The sequence below is a fragment of the Peromyscus eremicus genome, chromosome 6 (genome assembly GCF_949786415.1).
Source record: "Peromyscus eremicus chromosome 6, PerEre_H2_v1, whole genome shotgun sequence".
NCBI classification, from domain to species: Eukaryota; Metazoa; Chordata; class Mammalia; order Rodentia; family Cricetidae; genus Peromyscus; species Peromyscus eremicus.
Genome location: NC_081421.1, coordinates 65,511,669 through 65,526,644, shown reverse-complemented (window position 1 = coordinate 65,526,644; position 14,976 = coordinate 65,511,669). Strand labels below are relative to the sequence as shown.

The 14,976-nt window shown below is 41.7% G+C and overlaps 1 protein-coding gene and 1 long non-coding RNA gene across 3 annotated transcripts in view; one reads left to right on the top strand and one right to left on the bottom strand.

Moving 5' to 3' along the window:
• LOC131913245 (uncharacterized) overlaps positions 1-14,976 on the bottom strand; it is a 139,202-nt gene that overhangs the window by 93,573 nt on the left and 30,653 nt on the right. The gene's annotated exons all lie outside the window — the stretch shown is intronic.
• Sprr4 (small proline rich protein 4) lies at positions 4,710-4,937 on the top strand. The gene has a single exon (XM_059265784.1). The coding sequence runs from the start codon at positions 4,710-4,712 to the stop codon at positions 4,935-4,937; it is 228 nt and encodes a 75-aa protein (XP_059121767.1).

The window sequence follows — 14,976 nt, the reverse complement described above, 5'->3', positions numbered from 1 at the left end:
ACTTCTTTAGCCAGAAGCCCTGAGTCAAAGCAGAGATACATCTGAATAGTGGGTAAGATGGCTGGCATCTACTCTGTAAGGAGCCTCCCATACCAAAGTCTGTTTCCCAGTCACCCCGTTGTTTACTTCTAGGGTGGGGCTGGAGTTTCTCAAGTTTTGACTCACCTTAAAAAATGAGTCTTACCTATATCCTCACCTCCCTGACAGTCACAAGCACACACCTGTTCTCAGGTAGCTGCCTCCTAGAGCTGTTAGAAATAGAACCTAGCACCCTAGGTTCAGTAATGCACAGTACTTAGAAGATGAGAGGGCAGGTGTGAGACTCCGGATGGGCCAGGTGACAGTCCCATGGTTAGGCTGGGCCAGTGGGAGTGGAACTGGAGAGGAAGGGTTGACATTGCACAGAGCTTCTCAGGGCTTGCCCTGCCTGGAGGGGTTTGATTACACGGGGTGATTTGAGGGGTGCCAGGAAGTCTCCCCTCCTCCTTTGAGAAAATAATCCACTGCCCCAGCAGGTTAGGGTGTCTAGAAACCAGCCATGGCAGCTTCTGAAGACTTAGGTCAGCTCTTCTGGAAGGACTCAGGGTCCAGCCACCAAGAGAAGAATTTTTTTCATCTATTAAGTAGATAACAAAGTTATCTTTCTTCTGACTTGTGAGTACTGAGTCTAGAAGTGCTTTAGCTTAATGACTGATAAAATGCACCTATACCTTTAAGTGCAGGAACAAGACTTAGTTAGGATCTCCTTGAGAAAAGAAGGAGAACAGGCTAGGTGAGTGGAGCTCCTGAGTGCTAGAGAAGAAGCCAGGAAAGAATGGGACAAGAAAAGACAGGGACCACTTTCTTTTATCTTAGAACTGCTTCCTAATTTATCCTCAATGAATACAGCAGAGGCCATGATGGTTCCAGAAACTCAGTCATTTGATAGATGAAAACAGCCATGAACTCAGAAAACCCATGCTCCAACCCTGGCTTTCACACTAAACTTTGTGTGACCTTGGGCAGGGCATGTCCTTATTCTAAGTCTCAGTTTCCCTCTCTGTAATATAGGGATAATCAGCTAATAAGGAAGCTGAATACCAAGATTTAGAAAGGTGTAGCGTGTTAAATGTGTATGAGATGGACTGTGGTTTGGATATTTACAATCTAGCAGACATGTCCCTTTGAAGTGACAACATTTAGACCCCTGTCTCTCCTAGGTAGCCTCTGAGATAATAATTGTGTCACAAGCCAAGTTTCTATCACTAGACAGAATTCTGTAAAATTAGTTTGTTTATTGATAAGGAGGCAAGTGATGAAGTGATGGGATGGGAAAAATAAACTCCACTCTAGAGAGTCGTGTGGGTGAATATGATGTAAGCTGATAGAAACCATGCATACACATGTGTGCATGTGTGGGCACACACACACACACACACACACACACACACACACACACACACACACAGAGTCATGGCTTACAGGTGCCAGGCTTGTGGGCATTCCTTGATCTTATGACCCTTCCAAATGCTTCTTGCTGCATATTTCTCATAAAGAGTTTACATCAGGATGAGCGCAGAAGAGTGGGAAGGTGTGAGCAGAGGATGCAGGTGGGGAGCAGAGGATGCAGGTGGGGAGCAGAGTGAGGAGGCTGGAGATGGAATGCAGTATCTGGAATCCGGAACCCAGAATATCACATTCTTAACATTGATAGGCTGGTGAGGAGGAGGTGAAGGCCTGGCCTGGAGGGATAAATTAAAGGAAGGTTAACTTTGAAATGAAGTTGAGCTAGAAGCAGCATTTCATTTGTATGTGATGCTAATCTCAGAAAAGCTCATGAATCATGGTCCCCACCCAAGGACAGTCGTTTGTCCACTGAAGAGATGCTGGTTTCTGTGATGTAGTGGAAATAAGCCCTGAACTCCCATTAGCTGAGATTGATGAGATCTCTTAACTTCTTTGAGACTGTTTCTTCAAACTGTAAAATCAGATTTTCATGATACAACTGCATTGTCATGAAATTAAAAGAAGCAGGGGGTTTGAGAAGTACTTCAGAAAGTACTTCACTCATCTAGTAGTCTCTTACTTTGACTGGACAGTGGGAGAACACCAAGGGACTTGTCTTCAGAAGGAACCCAAAGCTTGGGATGGGTACCCAGGGATGGGGACAACCGTAACAGAAATCCTGCTTTCCTCTGTCCCATTCCAGGGGGCCAAGTGGAGGACAGTGCTCCTTTCTCCCACCTGAAAAGGTCCCTAAGTAGGAGTTCTGCCTTTAGCAAAAAGAAATAGACTGTCCAGTTAAATGCATGCTTAATATAAACATTTTCAGTTTATCTCACACAATATTGAAGACATCCTCTAGAAGACTCTATCATGAGATTGGATTTTGTGGTTTACATTTTGTGTGGCAAGCCTACCACAAGGATCAAGTTCTACCACTGTGGCCATTATTAATATCCATGAGCAGCCACATCTGGATGAGTGGTCAGGAGGGAAGGGCAGCACCTTCAGCGTCGCTCTTGTCATCATCTGCTGCTTTTGTTCCAGGGAAAGGCTCAGGACGCATGCAAATGGCCTCTCTGGATCAGGGAACAGGTGAACCTGAGATTAGGGAACAGAGGGGAATGGATGGCTCCTGCATCAAAGCTTTCTCTCCCTCTCTGACGTATAAGAATCAAAGTTCTTTGAGTCACTCAGATTTGAGTTCAAATCACTTCTTGGCCACCTGATACCCAAATAATGTTTCTCAGCCTCATCTGCAAAATGGTGATAATGACATTTGTCTAGAGGAAGTATGAACATGAAATGAAATAATGATGGTCTCATGACTAGGCAAGATGATGCTCCACAAATGACAACATTTAGCAGGAAAAAAAGATGTTCATATTTTTGTCACAATTGCCCAAAATCTTGTTTCCTACCCCACACCCTCATCAACCTTTATTATACTGGTTCAGTCTGCAAGCAAGTTCTCATATTTGTTATGTTTTTAATTCCCGTGGGCTGTAAAAATGGCTCAATAATTGAGAGTACAGAGTCTTCTTCAAGAGGACCTAGGATCTGTTCCCAGCACCCACGTAGTGGCTCACAACTCTCTATGGCTCCAGTCCTAGGGGATCCATTGCCATGGTAGTCATGCACACACATGGTGCACAGACATATATGCAGGCAAAACACACATACATGTGAAAATAGATATATTTTAATACGTCTTGAATCCTTCAGTTCAAGTCAGCACCTTTAGTGGGTTAAGTCAGGTCGGCTATAGGGTCCAAGAGTGTTGGAAACATCAGGTGGGTGGTTTTTTTTTTTTTTTTTTATCAAAACAGGCCAGTAAAGCAAGTCCTTGTAGGAAGTGCAGGTGAGAGAAGTGGGTGAGGAATTGTCTGGGAGGTGATTATCAGGGCCACACCAAGGGCCTGGGGCAGATTGGGGGCCCTTATAAGGGTTCCCAGAGTGGCTGCATATGGATCTGCTCTCAGCCTCCTCAACTGGGGTCCAGCTCACAGCCTCTGGTAAGTAGTAATGCCTCTGCTGTCCTTGGTTCTTTCCTTCTTGATCTGCCTTGAGCCGCTAGGCCAAGCTCCTCTCCTGGTCTTGAGTAACTAGAGAAGTGACTTAGCCTCATAGCAATTAAGGAAATGTCACAGTAATTATCACCTATGAAACTCTATCTTCATTCTGTGGCATTGATAGGTAGGGCTTATTTCTTGATTTGAGGCTTGACCACTCAGCAGGAGGGATTTTCTCATTGGAGTGGGTGCATTTAGAACTGTGGCATTTCATAGTGACTCTGGGTCTTCTCTAAAGCATATTCATGCTCTCATCTGTCAGTTGGCTCCTGCCAGCAAGCATAAAGCTTTGCTCTTAGATTTACAGAAACTGGTGTATTGAATATTGTGTTTCATACTATGATACCCCATAACTTACTCTTCTTATCCCACTGCTCTACTTTCTGGGACCTATACCTCCCATATATAATGTATAAGGTGAAGAATGCTGCCTGCAAAGAAACCCAGAAGCAGAAAGCCCTACAGAACTGCTGGAAACATATAATTCCAGAAGTATGTCTGGCCAGTCAGCGGCAGATTTGCATCTAGAACTCATCCCTGAGCTCTGGGCTGGTGTGTTATTTAAACCAAGCTCCTTCCTAATAAAACATGCATTGAGCCATAGTGTTCCCCTGTTCTCCATGAAAGACTGATACCTCTATCCTACATCCACACCCTATGATTCTCCTTAGTATATTAAGGTTGAGTGAAGACAAGAACCCAGACCTCCCTGTTACTGGTTCACCCATTCTCCAGACTCATTGTTCACATGCCGTGACACTGTTTCCTGGAAACAGATGCTGTTCTTGTCCTCTTCCTCACACATCTGCATCACCTGGCTTAGCCAGCTGGCATTGCCCAGACCCACATCTTGATTTCATAAAATGTCCGAGTTGCATTTTAATCTTCTTCTCAATACTTCATTTTATTCTTGATTAGACCTATAAATCAACCAGAGTCCATGGGAAGATGAAGGAAGACAGGAACTTAGAATAGCACAGAAGGAAGTGAGAGGGGGCTATAACAGTAGAAGTGGATGAGTTCATTAGCTGAGGCTGTTAATCATCTTTGACTATGGTGGAAATTACCCCTTGAGGAAACAGATGGGAGGATACATACAGGACTGTTCTCATGGTGTCTTCATTGGTCTCCTCCAGACTCACCCGTTCCTGGAGCATGCCTTCCCATCAGCACCAGCAACAGTGTGCACCACAAGCGCAGCAGCAGCAGGTGAAGCAGCCCTGTCAGCCACCTCCTACTAAATGTCAAGAGGCATGTGTGCCCAAAACCAAGGATCCATGTGCTCCTCAGGCTAAGAAACAATGCCCGCCGAAGAGCACAGCTGACCCAGCTCAGCAGAAGTGCCCTTCTGCCCAGAAAGACCCTAAGTGTAAACAGAAGTAAAGATGGACTGGCAACCACCACCTGCCCACCACCCTGGCTACTAGATGGAGCCTTGTCTTACTCCTCCTACTTCTACTGGCTCCAAGATTTTCCCTCTTTCTACCTATGTCCAATGAAGCAGCACTGTAAGACTCCTCATCAAACCCCTCATTACTTGCACTATTTTTTTTCCAAGATCCTAGATATAAAAGAAGTGGGTATGAGAGAAAATTCAACCTCTCCAGCCTTTTTATTGATCATAATTATGGCCTTATCCATTCTCTATCACACAACAATGGAGTACCAGGCTTCTTCTAGGGCTTTACCCAGAGCTGATGCCTCATTCTGTTTCCCTAGACCTATTCTCTACACCTGTTGCCTATTTACCCCACTAATAAACACATGCTTCATGTAATAATTGTGTCTGTGCCCTGGGCTGCCAGTCTCTTCACGTTATCCATTCACCATCACATTTCAGGAGGCGAGTGTGCGAGTCCATGTCACTTGGTATTTAGGAAGCCACTGTTACGAACACAATTAATTTCTGGTAGCTAAAGATGGAGGGAGGATAGATCCTGACACATCTGAGCTGAAAGAGTGAGGAAAATAAGTCCAAGGACTGGCCTCTTCGACTTTTGAGAGACTTCCTTGACTAACCCTACCTAGGGAAGACCGAAGGGGAATGAAAACGGTTAGCTCTCATTAGAAATTTGACACATCTGGCTAATGTAAGTTTTAATGCTTGGAAGCTGTCATTCTGCAAGGGCAGACAAAGCAGACACAGGTGACTGGAGTGCCACAAAGCGTTGCACAAACTGGTGCAAATGACTTTTGCATGGATTTGTGTATGTGAGTGTGTATGTGTGAGACTGTGTGTGAGTGTGTGTCAGTATGTGTGAGTGTGTGTGTGTGTGTGTGTGTGTGTGTGTGTGTGTGTGTTTTATTTTTTCCTGGGTTGGCCTTGTGAAGAGAATTTGTGTGAAGTGCTTGACTTGATGAGTTAATTTGAGTTCATATAGCTTACAAAAGAGGTCCCATGTTTACAGCTGATGTCCTAACTTCTTTGCTTTGGTGTAGACTGCTTGTATTAAAAAGAAACTGAATACACCCAGCTAGATAAAGCACAGTCCTGGAAGAACAGAACATGAAAAAGAACAATGTGGGGGCTAGAGAGATGGTTCAATGATCAAGAGTATTCACTGCTCTTCCAGAGGACCCAGGTTCAAGTCTCAGCATCCACACAGTGACTCACAACCATCTATGTAAGTCGAGTCACAGGGGATCTGACACCCTCTTCTGGCCTCCAAGAGCACCATGCATGCTTGCACTACAGATACACACATGTAAGCAAAACACCCATACACACAAAATAAAAATAAATAACTTTTTAAAATTAAGGTACAACTAAACATAGATTTTCCTCCTTTGAGCTGTACTCTTCCCAAGGGATTTCCTCACATATGCAGAATTTGATCAATGTCATTAGTTATGTCAATAACAAGTTACTTCTTCATTGAACATACTGGCTTGAAAATTAATTAATAAACATCTCTTTCATTTCCCCTTCATACTATTGAGGGCTGATATTTCCAAGTGAAATACTAAACATAGTGAATACAAACATTAACCAGGAACCTAATAGTACTGCAAAAACACAGTGGGTACTTATAAGTCTAAGAAATCTTGGATAGAATTTCTAAAGTCCAAGCTTTGTATCCCCCGCACTCCAAACATAACACCCCTAAAAAGACTGGTCCTTCTTAACAGAACTTTCTGTCATCCAAGCCATGGGCAGTCTATGGGAAACCGGTCTTTAATGTATTATCTGTGTCTCATAGATAGGTTCTGGCAAGCCCTTCCACAGACTGTGGGGTTCTGGGGCTGACAGATTTGCAACATCTTCAACCATTTGACAGACAGGAACAATTGAATTTCTCTTATCTGTGACTCAGCTTAGTGAAAGAAGGAAAAGATTGATGCCCCTCCCCCCACACACACCAATGCCCAAGGAAAAAGTCTCATCTATCTAGCAATATATGAGGATCCAATTCCTTCATAACAAAATGTTTTTGTGTTATTCCACCTTTCCAAGGTGCACAGAGTATATCCATGGATCTGTTTCATGGAAGAGAATGCAGAACATAAGGAGACATGAAGCATCATTGGATCAAGAGGAGAGTATCCCACAAGATACAGCACCACATTCCTCTAGTGAGCCCATGACCTTCTCCAGCAAATAGATCCTACTTCTGAAAAAAAACTATCATCTCCCAATAATACCCTTAAATTAATCAATCTGAATTAATCAATTTGTTAATTAGTTAATTAGGTGACAGCTTTCAGGATCCAATCACTTCTCAGTGGTTGGAATTCATTGGCGAGGGACTAAGCCTTTATGACATGAGTGTTTTGGAGGACATTTAATATCCATTCTGTCCCTGGTTCCCAAAAAGCTGTGTTCATCTTGTAATGAAAAATACATTCAGTACATCTCCAAACTCTAAGAGTCACCAAGCCACAATATTTATAGAATTTTTCAAATTTTCAAATAAAAAAAACTCTTTGTCGAGATTCAAAGAAAAAAATGGCTATAAGCCCTTGGAAAATCAAAACAAAGTTCTGTGTTTTCAGTAAGCAACGACAGGGGGTAAATGTCACACAGCAAAAGGGAGGAACAGATCAAATAGGGTGGAACCACAGAAGGCAAGCACTGTATCCTACAGCTCCTGTGCCGCTAACACAACGCTAGCACCTAAGATCTGGAGGTTGCCACCCACACGTTTTCTCTCCAGGCTGGCTGTGCTTACTGTCTGTGGCTTTCCTTGGTTCATAATACTAATTCCCTTGGACTCCCTTACAGTCCTGATTTCACCCACACAGTTACATACTTCATTCTCTCAAGGGTTATTTGTAAGAACTTTGGTCCTGCAACTGAGTCGCTAGGCTCTCATTTGAAATCTAGGTAAACTTCCACGATCCGTCAGCTCATGTCTGCAGAGCCATCCATCACCATGTTAACAATGGTAATACTTGCTAACAACTTGGACAGTGAGTGTGGCCCTAGGACCATGGTGGCAGCAGTCTGGGACTGCCTGAGTGAATTCTGAGGAAAGAGCTTCCTAGTTGACCCTGTGTGAGAAGCATACAATTCAGTTTTGATGTCTCTGAGATTTTGTTGTTTTTGATTTAGTTTCTTGGCTCATGCTCTCTTCTTTCTGAATACTATCAGTCAGCACTCTTCTGTTAGAGAGCCCTTTGGCCTTACAAGGTTAGTTGAAATATTTTCATGGAACCCACTTAACACTTTTGAAAAAAAATCAATAGTTTCATAAACTCTCAAAATACTTTAATATACATTTTTAAATGAAAATATAATTATTTAATTATTTTCATTATTTTTATTTTATGTGTGTGGGTATTCTGCCTGTATGTATGCCTGTGTATCATTTATGTACAATGTGTGCAGAGGCCCAAAGAGGGCCTCAGATCCACTGAAACTGGAGTTACAGATGGTTTTGAGCTGCCATGTGGGTTCTGGGAATCAAACCTGGGTCTTCTGGTAGAGCCACCAGTGCTCTTAACCGCTGAGCCTTCACTCCAGGACCAAATAATTCAGTAATTAAGCACATCATTATTTTCTGTAAATTTACTTCCATATATTTAATTACCCTATTAAATTATGAGCCCATGAAGCACAAGGATCCTATTGATCTCACTGTCACCAAATGTAAAATGACTAGCCATTCAAAAGTATAGAGCTTTTCATGCGTGCAATGGAATAGCTTACGTCAAACCAGGTGTGGGGAATGCACATCTGGACTGAATTTTAATTACCTACACCCATCTGGGCCTTGAAGAGCCCTGTGAGGGGACTCATAGGAAGGTGAGGCAGAATACTTTTTACCATGGCAGGAAGCAGAAGGAAAGCTCTGGGCTTCCACTGTGGAGGACTCTGGGTGGTGACAAAGAAACAAAAAGAGTGTTTTGGGTGCTTTGGAGGGGTCTTCATCAACAAATTGAGTGACTTTTGACAGTGATATCTGGATACAAAATACCTACACAGAAAGTCTCTGAAGAAGAGTGGATCTGTGAGGAGACGACGACGGAACGAAGGAAGCTGGAAACCTGTGAGGAGGTGGGAGGGGGAGAAGGACTGGGGACTTTACCAGACAGAGTTACGAAATGAAACGTCAGGAGAAGATACAATCTGCGAACAAGCAAATGGTGGTTATTGCTGGGGAGAGTCCCCACTGAAAATCCTGATGTGATAGAACTTCTTGCGATCCTAGAAAATTCATCAATCCTATAGATAGAGGTTACATGAGTGCATGCATCCATAAAAAAAATAAAAGAAAAAAAGAAACTGTACTTAAGTTTGGTTAGTTTCGTATTCACTTGTTTAACACAAATAAAAGTAAAGATACCATTAAATGTTATCAATGAGTTTAGTAAGTGGAATGAAAGACGCATGATATTCATAATTAAAATATAGCTAAGAAATAAAGAGATGTGTCGTGTCTGCACACTGGAAGAGTTCATTTTGTAGCACATCTCAATTACCCTTAAAATGACTAAGCTATGGAAATTAGAATGAAATGGTGTTGGAACCACACTGTTGACAGACTGACTTTCAAAAGGCAGATAATACCAGATGTTGGTGAAGCTGTATGTAACTAGGAACTCTAATAAACTCAAAAAATTCTGAAACCTGGGCTTATATATCCACATCCCAGCAGCTTCACTCTTTAGACACACATGGCTGCTAACACGTGTATGTTTATAGTAGGATTCATTCTAATAACCTCATCTGAAAATCCTCCAAATTTTCATTGGCAAAGATGTGACCAAATTCATCATAATTCCATGATGTACACCACAAAGTCGTGAGATTAGAAAAACTACACAGTAAGGATGAATCTCACAATCTTGACAGAAAGTAGATATTGAAAGCACACATTCTAGGACTGCAAAGTCAAATGATTGGAAAAAGGACTTCAGAAGAAGCTGATGCTATTTTGTCTGAGAGCTAAATACATGTCATCTTGTGAAAAGTAATTATCTGTGTACATTTCTCTATATACTATTTGAGTTTTCAAAAATTGCATACAATTCAAAGTTATTAAGGAAGCATCTGTAAGCCATTGTAAACATTTCATTATTCCTGTGCAGGGTTCACCGGTTCCCACCTCCATCACACCTGCAAACCCCGTACACACAGCAGTGAAGCTAGCATTTCTGTTCTTCTGAGTGATGCCATGACAGTGCAGGCCATGGTAGTCTTCTATTGTCCCTCCTTGCCATTCCACATGCCCAGAAAATCCACTCCACCCTGGAACCAAAACAAAGCCCCACCTTACCATCAGCCATAAACCTGACATTCTCAAATCCCCTGCCACCTCCTCTTTTGGAGAGAAACCTCTTAGCTGCCTGTTTCTAAGACTGGGGAGCTCTAGACTGTGACACAGGAGATTTTGGATTCTGGTTCTGGCTCTGCTCCGAACTAGATCTGTGACTTTGAGCAGCATTCTTAACTTGAGTCCATAAAACTGTAGAATGGGTGGTTGGGTTGGATGCTTTCTCCCTCCCTTAAACTTAGGTGGATCCTTGAATTCGTTGAGGCTTTTGCATTTTTATGGATCCTGTTCTCTCCTCAACCCTCTCCACCCCACTGGGGTGTAGCTGGTAATTTCCTAATAAATAGTGAACAGTGTTTGAGGCAAAAGCAAAGCACAGAAATGATAAATAGATGCGAGTGTGGATGAAGCTCAGATTCCATGAGGAATTTCAGACTGAGCTTTAGGAGGCTTAAAAAAAGAAACCTCTAAATTACATAGACAAGGAGAGTAGGGAAGGCCGTGAAGGTGAGGTCGGGTGCTCCAGAAGCAATTAAGAGTCAATAGACACAGAAAGAGTTCTCTGCCCTCCCCTTATTGATTTAAAAGCAGTTCATAAAATTTCCTTTGTGAGGCATCACAAATTCCTGTTCTGGCAAGGGCACTGACTGCCACCCTTATTGTTAGGTACAGAGAGGCAAGATGACATATGCTCCCCTCCCCTTTCCACCATGTTAGCCCTTTAGACTCAACCAGCTATCAAAAAATTTTGCTTTCGTTTTGGCTTTGCTTCTATTTAAAAACAGCTTTATTGAAATATGACTCATATAATTTACCCATTTAGAGTATAATGTATATATAAGTGTATCCAGAGTTGTGCAGCCATCACCCCAACGTTTTAGAACATTTCATCACATGAACATGACCCCCACGCAATCATTGCTCATTTTCCTTCCCCATTGCATTTCCCCTTGTCCCTAACCCTAACCATTTATCCACTTCCCATCTCTTCGTCTTGGCCTATTATTTGCACAATTTAAAAATACTCTCCTGTTTAGCCACAACTACACATTCCTCAGTGTCTCCCAGCCCTCCCTCCCCAGCAGTCATACAGATCTCCAAGGTTATCGTGGTTACATTCCCTGTTACTGAATTCAGCCCTTTCAGGTTCCACATGAGGCAATGTGGTGCTTTTCTACGCCTGGTTAACCCACACGATGTTTTCTATATTGTCACAACTCATGGAATCTAACTCTTATTTATTTATTAACTGAATAGTGTTGTATTGTGTCCATATATTTTCTCTATCCATCCTTTAACCTAACTGGTGAACAGTTGGGTTACTCAGCATCCTCTAACAATTGTGAAAAGAACTAAACTATGTACAGGAGTATGAGGATCTCTTCTACACACTGATTTGATTTGATTTTTGTGAAGATGTCCCATAGCATGTTAACTGAACCATACACTGCTTCCCACGAAGGTTTTGCTGACTTTCTCACCAAGAGTATGCTAAAGTTCTCTTATCTCTACCTCCTAATCAGTGCTTACATTAGCTTTTAAGATAATAGCCATTCTAACAGGTACATGGTGCTATTTCATTGTGGATTTGACTTGCACTTTCTTGATGATTACTGGTGTATTTTTCACCTGTCTGTTGTCCACTTAGATGCAATCTTTTGAGAAGTGTCTATTCAGTTCTCTTAACTGTTTTTCATAATGGTGTTTTCTTGCTGTATAGTTGAATTCCTTACAAATTTTAATGTAAGTTAATATTGACTCCTAGTTAGGAAATATTTCCTTACATTCTCTAGATGGTCCCAACTTCCTTTGCTTGGCAGATATTTTTTAGTTTTTGTGTAATTCCATTTATCTGTTATTGTGAGCTATGCTTTTTAGGTAACAGTAAAAGAAAAATTAAGTAATTGCCAAGACCAATGTCATGAGCTTTCCTCTGTACTTTCTTCTGGTATCTTAATGAGTTTGGGCCTTATGTTTAATCCTTTAATTGGTTTTGAGATGATTTTGTTCATCTGCATGTGGTTATCCTGTTTTCCCAACACTGTTCATTGAAAAGCCTATCATCTCCCTGGTGTTCTTCCACTGGTGTACAATCTCCACACTTTTGTCAAAACCACTTGGCTATAAATGTATGTACTTACTTCTGAGCTCTCTACTCCATTCCATTGGCCTATGAATGTCAGCACCACACTGTTTTAGTGACTATAACTTTGAAGTCAAGTAGTGTTATCTATCTAGTTTTTTTTCTCTCTCTCAAGAACACTTTGGTTATTTGTGGCCTTTCATAGTTACCTATGAATTTTGCGATTATATCTTGAATCTAATCAGTTCCTTGCATACTCACTTCCTTTCTAATAAGCTCTAGTGAATGTATAAATATTGACATCAGTAAAAATTGTGTGTCTTTCTCCTGTTGACTTGTCTTTTGTCAGTTAAATTTTCAGGTGCTTATCATTGAATCTAAGAGATAGAGGGATATGTTTTTCTTTTCAAATAGCAGAAAACTGTATTTTGTTATTACTTTGGTCCTCAGAGGTTTTAATTTGCCCTAGCCAGAAGATTCTTGGAGACTGACAAATGGCAAATGATCATTTAGCACAACAGAGAGTCGCTATACAATGGACATGATAGTGTCTTGAAAGGTGACATGGGATCATCTCCTGGCCCTAGGCTACTGGATCCAGGTAGGCCCGGACCTGCTAAACTAGCCCCAGCCTGCCCTTTGATGATTCCCTGGAGGGAGAGTGAGGAACATGGGTGTGTGGAAGTACTTAGCCTTCCTTAGATGGAACTTAATTGTGTCACAAGGCTCCCAGTGTCCTTAGGCCAAACACCCACACTCAAAAGCACCTAGACTCATCAACATCTTCCCAGGTACCCTAGTGCCCACCTGAACCTCTTTCCACTTGGATTACTTCACAGGACCAAGATTCTCCTACTGTATTCAGATACTAAAAGTTGAGACTCCTTTTACAGTAGTGATTTTTCAAGACTAGAGAAAAATGACCATGAAGCTCAGATATGTACAGTTTTAAAGACACCAGATGATGTCAATTGTAATCAAGAAGCAAAATGCACTGAACTTACAATCTGGTGTTGCCTAAATTGTCTGACCCTAAAAATCACCCAAGGCTAATCTTAGAAATGCAAGTCCATAGGCCCTTCTCTTAGCTATTCCTTTCATTAAAATTAATATTAATTCCTAATATTTTCTCATTAGGATTAATACTAATTCCAAGTTAGAAAACATTAATGTAAAAATAAAATTTCATCCTTAGTAACACTCTAAGAGATTGTTACTCTTAGGCCAGTTTGGGAAATTCTCTTTCTGTACTGTGATTTAGATCCCGGAAGTGCACAGAAAATGTGGCCTGTTTCTCCACCAGACTTCCCAAAGCTGGGATCTCCTGCTTGCTGTTTGACTGTCATTCGGCAACTATGTGTTCAATGGATGAGTGACTGCTTCGAAAATGAAGAAAATGAAAGAATTTCTCTGAGTCACTAGAAATGAGTTTCTAATAATAGCTGTGGTTCAAACCCTAAAGAAAAATGCACTCGCTATCTACCGTCCATTGCTGTGTGCTAGTCACCAGAGAGTTGCTTTGCATGGGTAATCTCATGTAATAACAGTTCTGAAGGCAAATATTATCATTCCTAAGACACAGGTAAGATAAATCAAATCTCAGGGGCCTCGGCCTCACCGTGTTGGGTTTGCATCTTGTCTGTCACCTGATTGCTCACAACTTCTCAAGAGACTCTGTATCTCAGCTTCCATGTCTGTTTCATACACTGCTGTTGTGGGGATCAGGGCTAAGATAATGGTAACAGTTATTGTTCAGAAACTCTCTAACATCATCAACGTGGCTAGTAAAGCACAGAGTCGGGATTTCAACCCTGGGGTCTACCGAGGGTGCCTTGCACTCTGTGGGAACTTGCTGAAGAAGCACAATTGCACACCTAAGAGAAGGGGACAGTGGCCATACAAACCACACTGAGCTCTCATGGCTACTGAATGACAGGTACAATCTGTAGGAATTGTTTAGCCTTCTGTTTGTCCTTCAACAGCCCATGGGGTAGTGAAGGAGCTGGGAGAGAGTACATCAGCCTGAACCATCTCAGCTTCCAATATTCTGTGTAGTTCTCTGTATCTTTTGATCATCCGTACACAGAGGAACCCATCTCTGATCAGTGGAGATGTGTGATCAGGTCATGACCTGGTCATAGCATCTTCTAAGAGTGACTTTCCATAGCGCTGCACGTAGTTGTCAATGGACTGTAACACAGCACAGCTCATCTCTTTATGTTGATGATTTCCCTGTCTCTGTTTCTTTAACCAGGGCATGCTCAGGTCATGGGATGATTAACCCTGACTTTAGCCTCTTCTTATAAAGCCAAGATTATATAGCCATTGTCAGTACCTAATAACTTGAGATGAAGTTGGAAAAAGGTAAACCTGAAAGTTGGGTAAAAATAAGTAAGGGAACTAACACAGTCACATAGGTCAAGAATGTTAGAAGGAGCATTGTTAACAGAAGATGTTCAAAGTATTTGAAGCATCATTTCATTTCATCTTTGTAACAATTGCGTGAGTAGAGTAAATTTCATTTAAAGATGAGGACATTAAAGACTAAAAAGGTGAGATAACTTGTCCAGGGTATAACCCAACTAATAAAGGCATAAAATACTGGACCAGAGGTTAACTAAGT